The 13509-nt window shown below is 39.3% G+C and overlaps 1 protein-coding gene across 2 annotated transcripts in view; it reads left to right on the top strand.

Moving 5' to 3' along the window:
- The window catches only part of MEGF10 (multiple EGF-like-domains 10), a 76109-nt gene that overhangs the window by 44590 nt on the left and 18010 nt on the right, over positions 1 to 13509 (top strand). For both annotated transcript variants that reach the window (XM_009998152.1, XM_009998153.1), the window contains exons 12-13: positions 532 to 634; positions 11706 to 11852. In XM_009998152.1, the coding sequence (XP_009996454.1) occupies positions 532 to 634; positions 11706 to 11852 (250 nt within the window). The remainder of the gene's footprint in view (positions 1 to 531; positions 635 to 11705; positions 11853 to 13509) is intronic.

Below are 13509 nucleotides of genomic sequence, written 5' to 3'. Positions count from 1 at the left end.
GATACTGTTTGCATTGTTTATATAATAAACTTCACACTGAAGACATATTTTAATCTAATGTTCTGCTACTCTATTTTAGAAGTTGTGGCTTTATTTGGTATCCTTTCTGACCAATACATAGAGAGCTCAGGGTCTGACGCTGAAAGGAGACTGAACTGCTTTCCCATCCAGGGAGCCTCTCATCCTGGAGCAGAAATTCAGCTCTAAGGAAAATTAAAGGGACAAAACAAAAGAGCTTTCCTTGCAGCCTCTGATAGTGTAGGCTGCTGTGTTAAATCCCAGGTCTCTTGTCTGGGATTTGTCAAGAAAATGTAATTATTTATCTTCTCTTAAAAGAAAGAATGAAAATATAGGACTCTAAAATGTTCCAAAATCTAGAAGTGTTTTATGTTAAGAAAGAGGATTACAGATTCAGGAGAGATCTGTCTTTGCTTTTTGAGGCAGGCTGACCAGAACTTGTTCTCCTCTAACTCCCTGTGGTCATCATCTCTGGATTGTTGGGATTTGTTTGTTCTTTGTTTGTTGCCACAGGACGGCACATACGGTCTGGACTGTGCTGAACGCTGTGACTGCAGCCACGCGGACGGTTGTCATCCCACCACGGGTTACTGTCGCTGTCTCCCAGGATGGTCAGGTACAAAAGAGATGGTCATGAAGGACAATGAGAGTTTCCACTGTGGAGGGACTTGGCCTTGCCTTTCCGTTTTGTGGGTAGAGGAGGAGTAGATGAGGTTGGAAGGAGAAAAGGGCCAATTCTGTGGTTGGTGTGTCCCTTCTGTGATTCGCAGGCGTGGAAACTATGCGCACTGTAGGAAACTGGGAGTGGAAGGAGGAGTCTTAAAACTTGGGCAGCTCCACTGTATGATTACTTATGAAAGTGGTGAAAAACTGTAAATACTCAAGGTTGTGCTGGCAGATTTGAGAGGCAGAGCACCATATCCAAGAACTCGTAAAGCTTTGCTCAGGCAACCAAAAAGAGTATAGAGTATAAATTGTGCAGAACCTGTGCTGCCATTTGAGTATCTCAGACTTTTGAAAAAAAGAAATTTCTCTGAACAAGTTTTGTTCTGTATGAAAATGCTTGCATTTTTTTCACAAAGTTGTCCAGCATTTTCATTGTGGTTTTAAAAAACTCTACATATTTAGTTATTCATCAGCATTTGTGTTTGAAATTGTCGTTGCATTCTCTTGTTTGTGGGAAGGAAGATTTTTTTAAAACATGATGAAGAAGACGAGCCATGCAAAAGAGCAGGCTATCATGAAATCTTCCCTTTATCTCTAGGGGTGGTTTTAGTTCGCGCATAGATGTCTAAGCTCTAAGTGTTGGGAAAACTTAAAACTTCAATAAGGATTAACTGACTTAAGTTTGCTGGTTTTGGAGTGTTCTGGACTTTGTGTCCCACTGTGATACTGTAGTGTTGCAAGGGACAGATTTCATGTCACATGTTTGTATTGACTCCTTCCACTTGATAATGAGAAGTCATGATGAAAAGCATACCTTAAATAAGCAAAGCATGTTTCCATTGTGAAAAGAAATACATTCCTCAGATACAGTCTTTACAGAGGTTTTTTCCCAGGCTTTAATTTTTATATGCTTTTCTCCCCCCAGATCTGTAGATGGATCACAGGCATTCTGTTCTAAGTACATAATACTCTGTGTCTGTAGGTCAGGTTGAGTAGTTGTAGCTGATTACAGCTTACCTGGTGTTTTATCTATTTTCTAGTCAGATGAACATGACTTTAAGAATTTTTGAAAGGTAAGAACTGGAAATCTGTAGGGTGTACAGATGTGGGCAAGAAAGGCTCCTACTTTGCTTTGGAAGTCTGAGGGGGCACTAGTGAATGAAATTGCATTGCAGCCCAGAAGGCCACCTGCATCCTGGGCTACATCAAAATAAGTGTGGCCAGCAGATGGAGAGAGGTGATTCTGTCCCTCTGCTCTGCCCTGGTGAGACCCTACCTGGAGTGCTGCGTCCAGCTCTGGTGCCCCCAACATAAGATGGATGTGGACCTGTTGGAGCATGTCCAGAGGAGGCCAACAAAAAAGTTCAGAAGGCTAGAGGACCTCTCTTAAGAAGACAGGCTGAGGGACTTGGGGTTGTTCAGCCTGAAGATGAGAAGACTCTGGGGGGACCTTAGAGTAACCTTCCAATTCCTGAAAGAGACCTAAAAGAAGGCTGGGGAAGAGCTGCTCGCAAGGGCATATAACTACAGGACAAGGGGTAATGGTTTTAAGCTAGAAAAGGGTAGATTTACTTTGGACATTAGGAAAAGGTCTTTAATATGAGGGTGGTGGATCATTGGAACAGGTTTCTAGAGAGGTGGTGGAGGCCCCATCCACATTCAAGGTCAGGTTTGATGAGGCTCTTAGCAGTCTGTTCTAGCGTGAGACGTCCTTGCTTATTGTAGGGAGGTTGGACTAGGTGACCTTTAGAGTTCACTTCCAACCCAAGACGTACAATTCTGTCATGGTTTGGTCCTAACATGACAACAAAGAACCAACCCCATGGCCACTCACTCAGCTCACCCCCCACACACACACACTGGGATGGGGCAACAAAGCCCAACTAGAAGCTCATAGGTTGAGACAAAGGACAAGGAGGGATCTTCACCAATTAAGGTCCCGGGCAAAACAGACTCAACTTGGGGGACAATAATAATTTCATTTCACACTCATGAAACCCACACAGGACACAGACACACACAGAGCAGGGCTTGCACATGTTACCCCCACCCCTCCCTTCTTCCCAGCCCCAAATCCCTTTGTTCCCGGTTTCTCTCCCTCCTTCCCCCCAGCGGCACAGGGGGATGGGGATGGGGTTTAGAGTCAGGTCACAGGCTGGTGGTTCCTGCTGCTCCTTCCTCCTCTGGAAGAAGGATTCCTTACAGTCCTGCCCTGCTTCCCCATGGGGTCCCTCCCATGGCAGAGAGTCCTCCAGGAACCTCTCCTTCATGAGTCCTTCCCACCAGCTCTGGAGCTGCTCCAGCCTGGGCTTCCCACAGAGTCATGGGCTGCTCAGGGAACAGGCACCTCCCCTGGCTCTGGGGGCTTCCAAAGCTGCATAATCCAAGTTCAGGGGCTGCTGGTCCACATTTGCCCAATCTGGCGCCTTCAGGGAATGTTCCACCACGTTCCTCCATGAATGCTGGTGGACAGCTGTCATCTCATCGTGGGCTGCAGGGAAATTTCTGCTTTGGCACCTTCTTCCCCTTCTTCCTTACCAACCATGGGGATTTTCACCCCAGCACTGCTTCCACCTCTCCAGCTCAGCTCTACTTTAGCTGCTGACTCTGCTCAGCTCTTATCTCAGTTCTTTCATATATTAATCCCTGAGGTGCATCCATTGTCTCCCTAATGGTTCCTTGGTTTATTTTGGAGCAGGGGGAGCTTCTTATCTTCTCACTGGAGGCACCCCTGGGGCCTTTCCCCCATTACCAAAAAACCTGCCAAACCAAAGCAGTACAGATTCTAAACCCTTTTTTTATTTCTGCAGTTTGTTTGTATGTTAAGCTTCTGACAAGTTCTTTGAGAAGGTATGGCTCACCACTAGGTCTCCCTGCTGTCACCCTTTTCACCATGAAAGAGAGAGGCATCCATACCCAGCACTTACCTAACTTATCTAAGTCAGGAGTTTGTTGGTTTTTTTTCTCTTCCCATAAGCTGCAGTGTGACTTATCATCAGCCACCCAGATACTACAAGAGTGCAAAAATAATAAAAGTCATTTGAGTTAATTATGATAAAATACTATTATAATTATGCCATCTATTTCTATTTTGTTCTACACTAATTTGTGTTTATTTTGTTATGATATTAGTGGCCTTTGATGACTGTGGGTGTTTGGGCATACTTCCTCAAACTTATATTTTGATCTGCTTGAAATAATATTTTTTAAGTTAATCAATGTATTAAGCAAAGAATACCCTCATTAAACATGTGAACAGTTTCTGATCTTGAGCAACCATCGTGTAGGCAGTTGGAGCTGTTCACAAGTTCCAGATATGCTGCTCAAAATACATCTTAGAAGTTTTCTCAAACTGAGAGAAATCATCAGAGACCAAAAGTATGTTAATGAATGAAGTCAAATTAAAAAGGTAATTTTGAAAGGCCACAGTAAAAATCTAGCAACTTTTTATAACAGGTTAAAAAAACGACCTCGCCAGTGTGGTGTAAATAATGTGGGATGTCACGAAGTCTTCAAGCACAGCACAAACCTTGACTGTGCTTGAACTCAGGTATTGAAAAGAAGACAATACTTTTGTCTTTAGTGAAATCATATTTCATCTTCATCTTTAGAAACTAGAAAGATTTCACTAGAAAGAGACTTCATGTATGATTATAGATAAATTTTAATTATCTGTCCTTGGATGATGTAATCACAACAGTGTGTGTAACAGACTAGTTTCAACATGCTGGTGATGTCTAGACACACAATATGACATAAATGGCATAGTTTGCGTTTTACTCAGTGTCTAGAAAGAGACCTCCTCCCACACTTCACATGTCAGAATAATACCCATGAAGAATCTGGTCTTTGTGTAGATACTTATATTTAGAATGATTAAAAAAAGGACAGAATACTTTAGAAAGAGGTTCTCAAATAGATATAATGTAATGTTACATGGCAGAGATAGCATTAGATAGTAGGATTAAGAGAACAGGTTGTAGTACATATTTGTATGCATAAAAGGTGGAGAAGGAGATGGAGGATTTGGGGAAATAAAGGAAGGTTCTAAAATGCCAAAAAAAAAAAAAAAAAAAAAAGAATAGCTTAGATATTTTTCTGTTAGATAATTTAAAGTAACCATCAGACTTATTAGTTTTTGGTGGTTATTGGTTGTGTTTTGGTGGCATTACCTACCAAAAAGAACAAAGGGAGGGAGAAACTGATTTTGGATCAATCTAATGCTTATCTGACCCAAATCAAGTATAAGTTGTTTAAAAAACATTGAGGGAGTAGTGTTAAAAATAAACATATTTGAAGAAGCTTAAAAATGTGAAACTGTGTCTTTTTTTCTTTTTCAACAAGAATAAATTGGTGAATCTAGGGTGAAGTTTCCCAAATGTTTTGATGCCTCCAAAATTAAATAGTGTCCAGGAGGTATTTTAAATAATATTTTTTCTCAGCCCTGTGAAGAGAACAGTTGTCTACATTTTCCCCTGGGAATTTCATCAGAGGAAACAGTTTATGTAACTTTGTAGAAATAAATGAAGGGTGGAACATTTTTCCATTGCTGGATGCCATAGTTGTACTGTAACACTGGAGAGCAGAAAACATGCTGAACAGGGAGGGGGGTCACTGGCCTGGAAGGGTGCACGCTCCCTCAGCTACCCCTGAGCTGCTGAAGTGAGCACAAGTGCTATTGTCATGTACCAAAGAGCATCATAGCTAACATGCCTTACTTTAGTCTCAAGTTGTAGCTGCAGCTGAGCAGTGGGTCAACAATAAGATGCTGTATGGTTTCGGTGTTTTACGTAGCTTTTTCTTTATTTTTTAACAACCCCAATCTGTTTTCTTTTGCTTTTTAAGGTCTTAGTTACAAACAAAAGTGTAAGTTCATCCAGTGATGATTACATTGTCAGGAGCTGTTGTAAAGTTCAAGAAATAATTAAAATTTGTTTTAATTAAGTTCTGGTTTATTTTAGGGTTTGTTTTTAAGTTAGATTCTGTTGCCTAGGATGATACTTAGATTTTTCATCCTAAACAAAAGTGACTTCATTTATAGGAGTCTTATTATAAATCCTATCCCTATATAGCAACTTAATTCTGCTAAGAAAAGCAAGAGTTAAGGGTGATGGTTTTTTCCTGGCAATCTGACCATTCCATCACATTCCAGGAGCCACATGACAGAATGGCACAGACAAGAAACATCCGCCCACATAGAGGATGATGTCTGCCCCAAACACTCTCATCCCTTGACATTTTCACTGTATCTTATAAATAACTTTATTATTATTATTTGGAGGGAATGCAATAGCTAGACAGTAGAAAAGACTAAAAGCCATTAAAACAGCAGAAGAAAGACACAGAGCATGTATTGCCCCAATAGGTAAAGATAACTAATTCTCCTAATAATTTCTACCAAAAAATTAAGCTGCCTTCCATTAAAGAACCACCTCTGATGCTTTTCTCAGTGATCACACTCCAGCAAGCACCACAGAAATCTCTAATTTCATCCCTTAATCTTATCTGTTCTGCAAACAGCTGTCAAAATACGATTTTTCCAAATTGCGTAAAAGATTAGAGAATTCTTATTCTTGCAAGCTGAGACTTTGCATTAAAGCATTATTAAAAGGGCATAGGTTTTTCTCTCAATAGTTTGTTTTTTTACTGTATTACATTAATGTGAGTGATACTGATAAAAAGTTACTGTTACGCTTTCGTGGGTGCAGTTCTGCTGGCCCTTTCTATTTAGGATGAAATGTCATGTCATACTGATACAACATTTGCTATTTTAAAAATCAATTTAAAGCTTATGCGATGCCAGGGATTATGAAATACCACCAGTCTGCAATCTGCATCAAAACAATAGCATTGGTTTATGGAAAAGACAGATGCAGTAATACCAGCCTACGTTTTACCAGTGTACACAACATATGTACACAGCAGCGTACTGCAGCATATGCTGCAGCAGATAGGGTGTTGGTGACTTTTTTTGCTGTGCTGGACACCTGCTGATGCTAGTCAGATTGTCCATTACCAGATGTGTTGTTTATGTGAGGAAGTGCTGTGTCTTTCCATGTGCTTCTGGCATTATTTCTGAGGAACATTTGTTGCTGGATTATAGCAGGGAGGACTGTCATCTGACACCCGCCCCCATTGATGCAAATAACCAAGTCCCCTGGCCAAGAACTAAAACTCTCTCTTTTTCCTTGTGTATGCATCTTTTTTCACTCCTACACAGAAGAAAAAAAAGACATAAAAGAATACTGTCATGGGTCTTCCTCACCTTAAGACTGAGAAACAAGCTGCTGCTGGAGAGGTGTGTGTGGTACTGGCACCTCTGTGCATACAACCCAAGAACCTCATGCAAGAACTTATATTTCCTTCCACCTTGGCCAGTTGCCCCTGGGTTCCTGAAGGACAAGGTTCCAGTGTGAGGAATATTCAGTGTGACACAAAATGAAATCATATGTGGGCACTGTGTGATGATAAATGGCATATTTACTTTCCAAACTTAGGGAGACAAATTCTTCAATAAGAGTTTTGGCCAACCCTTCATTTGAACTTCACTGTGCCTGTGTGCATTAAGTATGTGTTGCAGTGCACCTCTATGTGGAAGAAATACTGCTCTTTTAGAAGAACCTCTGTCAGTAGATTAAGTAAATTTATTTTCTACATATGAAGAAGGTAAGAAGTAGTATTTTCTCATGGCTACCTAAAATGTGGTAGATGAACAGAAGGGCATCACTGGAGTGAATGCCAGCATGTAGCAACAGTATGGCCTTCAGAAAGATACCAGGGATATTTAAAAAGTCATTCTTCCACTAAAATTTGCAAATACTCACGTTTGCCTTCAGGCTCTGCTACAGAGCTGTTTTTGTTGACAAGCTTTTGTAGTTGGCTTCTTAACAATACTCAGGGGCACGAACTCTCCTGCAGCCACAGTGAAGAAGCAGCAGTCTGAACTTCTAGGGAAAAATCATGGATCCTTTCATTAGCTCTGTAATGTGAGAGACATTTAGTCTTGCAGCTATCTTCAGCTAGAGAGCAAGGTACTTTTCTTTCTTTAAAGGCAGTGAGGGTACTTCTAAGTAGTGCCTGTGAAGGTTTTAATCACTTCCCTTTGCTTTCTCCCCTTTCTTTGAGCTGGTCATCCATCATTTGACAGAAAAGTAGCGAAGAAATTCTCACCATCACAAGTCTCAGTTTCCTTGAACAGAAGTGATCTAGTGTTTGTTTCTATCAAACATGAAGAGTGACATCTTGGACCATAATGGCAACGTGTCATTAGCTTTAATGACACCAAGATTTCCACGGGTTTCAAGGGCTTGATCCTTCTCATGTTTAGGCTATTGTGCATCCAGTTTAGCTCTGACATATGAGAAGCACACCAATAAACAAATACTTTTAATTCTGAGAGACTATACTGGGAAGTTCCATGTGTTCTGAGGATAAAATTGTATAGCAAATACATGTTCTTTATTTTTTGGGGAAAAAAAAAAAATTTGGATAACTCTTTATCAGACTAATGGAAACATAATAAACTGGAAAACAGCACTTTGTCCAATAATAAATTTGCCTGGGAATATCATAAGAAATAGTTAGATTTTTTTTTCCCGTTTGAGTGCTAAACCAGATTATCTCTTCTTTGATCTGACTTGGATTACAGAGTCTCAACTAAAAAATCTAGCATAGGGGGTATGTAAACACTCTGCTAGCATGGGCAGAAACACTGCTGTCCCTAAAGAATTATTTACTCAATTCATGCAATTACGAATGCTGGGGGAATGCTGATTTAGATGTGAGGCCCCCAGCATAAAGCACTGGGCATTAAATGCATGAGCATTACTTCAGAGCAGCTTAGCTGGAGTTTATCATGACCATTCAGCCATTGCCTAGCAACTTGTGAAGGCCATCAAAGAGCTCTTTGTCCATAGCTCTGGCAAAAATATTTCCTCACAGATATCCTTATCAGTATCAAAATCAACATGAAAACTTACCAAAAGCAGTTTTATTGCAAAAGAGATTAATGCTTTCTTGAAATTGTGGCAGTCATAAGCCAGTACACACTTGATACCATTGCTGGAAAAGCTGTCGAATCTTGCTGTGTAAATTCTAGTAAAAATCTTACTTTTTCCTCACTAATTTCTAGCTTTTTTATGAGTGCCTATCTTTCTTTGAAATTTCAAAGAAATTAAAAAAAAGATCAGAGTCTGGAAAAACTTTTTTTTTTTTTTTTAAATCCTTTTAATATTTGTAACCTATTCTTTCTCAAAAACATCCATTGTAGTTTTTTACATCTCTAAGATGTGAATTTCTCAGTTTCTCATTTTGAAGTGTTCTATGAACTTTATATAAATAAAAATAAGTTAAATTTAAAACTATTTTTATAAGTATAGACGCAATAAACTGCTAAATGCATTCATATTTCTGCTTTGCTACAATCATTCTTGACATTCAGATGCAGAACTGAAATTGATTTTGCTTATGATCAAAAATGAATATAATAAAACTCCTTTAATAGTACAACAGAAGTAATATTCAGCCCTCTTTGAGTATATTGTCACAGTTATTACTCAGTAGTATTCAGGATGCACAGTTTCTTTGCTAACTGGAGAGGTAACATTCTTCACCAGACTGCCTGCTCAAAAGATGTGAAACTGGGGAAGAAAAGGTGATTTTTTTTCAGTTTCCCTAATGATATTTTTCCCTGCTGTGTACTGAAGGAACTTTTTCCTTTTTAATGGTAGTTGTTGGCTCTTTTAAGTATCGTGGCTTTATGCAGCATGGGGCCCATTGTCTTTTCTATCCCAGTGTGCCCAGTATCACCCTTTGACACCATGCTGTCATAAAGCATCCTCTGTGCACAGATCAAGATGATATAATTGAGCCTGGTGTTATTGTATGTCACTGGTCTACATAATTTCAGATAATGCACTGTGGTAACTCGTGGCAACCGCTAACTTGTTAATAGTGACCATTGTATACTGAACACCACTGGAACCCATTAAGACTCTGTGAAAAATGTCTTTTCTCTAGCAGGGTTCACTGAGTGAAGAAGCTATGTGGGATATCACAGATAACCCTCACATGAACAAAATTCCAAGCTCAGTTCTGAAAGCCATTACATGCATCTGCTTGTGCTCTCTGAAAGCAGAGAAATCTTACTCAACGAAATAGGTAGTCTTGTTCCTTAAAAATACGCTGTGATCTCATCCTGTTCATGTACATCAGCATCTCTGAAAAATCAAATTAAAATAAAAAGTCAAATCTATTTCAAGTATTTACCCTTGAACATTGAATTAATGAAAAAGCTGACCCAAGCTCCTGAGAAGCAGTAGCTTCTGCCTCTCAAATGTAGATAAAGATAGGAGAGTGACATTGCCTATGCAGGCAAAAATGAGAAGGTAATGATATAAGAAGCCTTTCATTTTTTGACAATAAATTTATTTTAGGTCAGTATCACTGTACAGCTAGGGCTTTTAGGTGACCCATGTGCTGCCTGCTGCTGGTTAGCATCTGGATTCTAAAAGGCAAGTGTGTTGGTGCAGTGTGTTGAACCACACTTTTGATTAACCAGTCTGTTGATTGTCTTGCAGAGAAACAAAGAATTTGAGAGTCTGGAGTTTGATCTTTCCTCTAACTAGAGAGTTAGTCTTTGGATATAGGCAGCTTCAAAAGACACATGCTGTGGGAGTTAAGGAATCACCTCTGAGTCTGCTCTATCAGTAAAAAGTGTAACTTTTTCAGTGATGTTATGAGCAGTAGGTTTTGCTCTGCAAAATGAGAAGGATTTTTTTCTTGTCACATGTGAAACTGTTTTGCTTTTTCAAGACTCTGGCAGCCGGTGAACCTGTGGCATATTTTGCTGGAAATACTTACAAAGCAAGACATTCTTGTGGTTGGATTCAATCCATTTTCCCCTTAGCAAAAAGCTTCATTCAGAAGAGGTGCTACAATAATACTTAATTGTTAATGCAAAGTACTGTAGACACAATACGGTCTGAGTTCCACAGTGGTGCCCGCTGGCACTTAACATGCAGCATGCTTTTTTAAAGAGCAGATAGTGGAAAAAACAAACAGGAAAGTTATATTTAATGTTGCTGCATCGCAAAGAAGAAAACCATCCCATGGTTGAATTATTATAATTAGGGGTTTGTATTATGGTCTACGTATAGGGGTTTCAGTTGTGGCTGCAGTATAATCAATTCTATGCCAAAAATGGGTAGACAAAGCAATGACTGACCAGCATCCTTAAGACTACTGCAGCTAAGCATTTTGGAATGCTCACATGGTGCGTTTGGAAACCTTTTGTGTGCACTATATTTTTCTGTTTGGTATGAGGCTTAGCAGTAATCAGCTCACCACTAATTAGAAATCAGTCTGTGTCCTGCACCCCATTATTACGCAAAATTATGTCAGACCATAAGGATTTTTACATTCAGATGGAAAAGTTTCTGCAACACCTTTTGTCATGCATTTTACTAGTGTAAAATTTGAAAATAAGCTGTTGCTGATTTGAAGTAGCTGTTGTGGAGGAAGCAAAAGCCATTATTTTGCTGCATTTGAATTACTTTCTACTTTTGATTCTCTTTATTGATACCAGTGGTGAAAGTGAGAGGAATAAAAGACCTTTTTAATGTTTTTATGTTTATAAAGGCCTTGGAAAATTATGGAACTCTCTATACTGTTGAGAGTTTTGCATTCATCTTTGTAGATCTTAAAGTGTTGGTGGGCAGGAAGCCTGGAAGTAGCATCCCATGGAGCTCTTATGTTCCGAGCAAATAATCAGAAGTACTTTCCTGTTGCAGAATTTAGGATCAGCCCTTAGGTGCATCTTGTCAAAACTGGAATATGAAAGAAATTCCCTGTTCTGGGGGAAGGTGGGAATAGAGATGCAAGTTTACCTTGTCCTTGCTCTATTTTTGTGGTTTTTTTCTTCTGTGTTTTAAAAATTAGTCCTCTGATGACCAAAGGTTTAAACTAACCATGCATAAGAGTTCTTTACAAAGGCTGACAGTTTTGTTTATTTATGGTTGCAGGCATTCACTGTGACAGTGTGTGTGCTGAGGGACAGTGGGGTCCAAATTGTTCGTTGCCTTGTTACTGCAAAAATGGAGCATCCTGTTCTCCAGATGATGGAATCTGTGAGTGTGCACCAGGATACAGAGGCACCACTTGTCAACGAAGTAAGGACAAATTAAATTCTCTAAATGCTCTAAAATCTCTGTTTCTCCCTCCTTTAATTGGAATACATATGGTATAATACTATAGTGCTTGGTTAATTTTAGTATGAAGTACTATGAAACACCCCTTAATTGCACATTTTTTAAAAATGTGTGAATATACAGAAATTAGTGTTACCTGAAATCAACAAATGTTTCCAACTAGTAGTGCTCTTCTTGTTAATAATTTAATTCATTGTACCATCACATTGTTACACACACAGCTTTCTAAGAAAGAAATTTTGTAGGGGATTCCATTCTAAAGGTAAGCATTTCCAAATGTGATTGATGGAACATTAATTTCGTAATATATATTTTCATAGGTACATAAAACATACATGAAGCTAGAAGCTAGAAACCTTAGCTTCCCATTGAGTCTAGAAGGAATCATTGGCTTAATTACTGGGTTTTTTAACACTTACTTTGAAGCAGCAAAGAATGGCCAGTGGGATCAGGCATCAACAGTAAATGGAGGATACCACAGGTACTCATAATTGCATTTGAAAAATTCAGCTCACTAAAATTTAAGTGCTACAGGAAGAGAGATACAGATTAACTGAGGCAAATCATACCAGAAACAGGGAGGCAAAAATAAGACAAGTATCTGCCCTCCTAAGAAGATTCATCACATTTTGCCAGCAGTCTAACTGTGTTCAGTTTGAATTGTTGGAGCTGTGAGTGAAAGGTGCTCAGAGAAGAGAAATGTGAGTCCTCTGCACTTGAAGGGTAGCCCTCTTTTCAGAGCAGATCTCCCAGAAACAGGATCAAGAAACAGGTGGGGTAAAGCCAAGCAAAGATGCTACTAGGTCCTTCAGAAGAGGCTTAAAAGGCAGGAAAGCACATAGAAATTATTACTAGAAGGCAGAGAGGAGAACCAGAAGAGGATGAAGTCCTAGCAATCCAAGAATGGTAAGATTTCAAGCCGAAGAATGTGACTGCCTGTGGCACTACTAAATCCCACATTAGTGTGGCATTAGTATTCCTTAAGCATTTCTAACTAAGTGCAGTAATTATTCTCACTATCTAATCTGTAAAGGCCTTGCAGTTAAGCAGTTAATCCCAAAGCAGACTAAGTGTAACACTACATGTAAAAAATGTTCCCTGTGTTTTGGAACTGTGCCACTAACCTGGACAAGAGGCTTCCAGTCCGGTGGCTCTTAGAGCCCTTCTCTGATGCACAGTCTGGAGGCCAGGAAGACAAAGGTCATATGAATAATTTGGATCCCAGTCAGAAACTGCCTTTTCAGTAAACAGGAAGACCTTTTGGCACTGTTTCACTTGGAAAAGTTAATCTCTCTAGAGAGATCTGGCCACATAACTTGTATCAAGTGTATAATTAAAAGACTGCATCTTGAATGAAATTAAAATATTGAAAAGATTCCAGGTTAGTTTTTGTCAGTGCTAATTGCTGCTATGCAACAGGTATTTCTCTTGATGCATTACCTAATATTCTAATTTATCAGGAAATAAATGCCAAAAGGGATTAGAGCAACAAAGAAGTAGATTTTATGCAACAGCCTTTCTACTCCCCTTTCTCTCTCACTCTCTCTCCTTTTTTTTTTTTCTTTTTTTTTTTTTTTTTTTTTTGCCAAAGTGTGTTTTTAACAAAATATATAAAAAC

The sequence above is a fragment of the Chaetura pelagica genome, unplaced genomic scaffold (genome assembly GCF_000747805.2).
Source record: "Chaetura pelagica isolate M959 unplaced genomic scaffold, ChaPel_1.0 scaffold145, whole genome shotgun sequence".
Taxonomy (NCBI): Eukaryota; Metazoa; Chordata; class Aves; order Apodiformes; family Apodidae; genus Chaetura; species Chaetura pelagica.
Note: the sequence above shows the minus strand (reverse complement) of the source record. Positions and strands in the feature narration are given on the sequence as shown.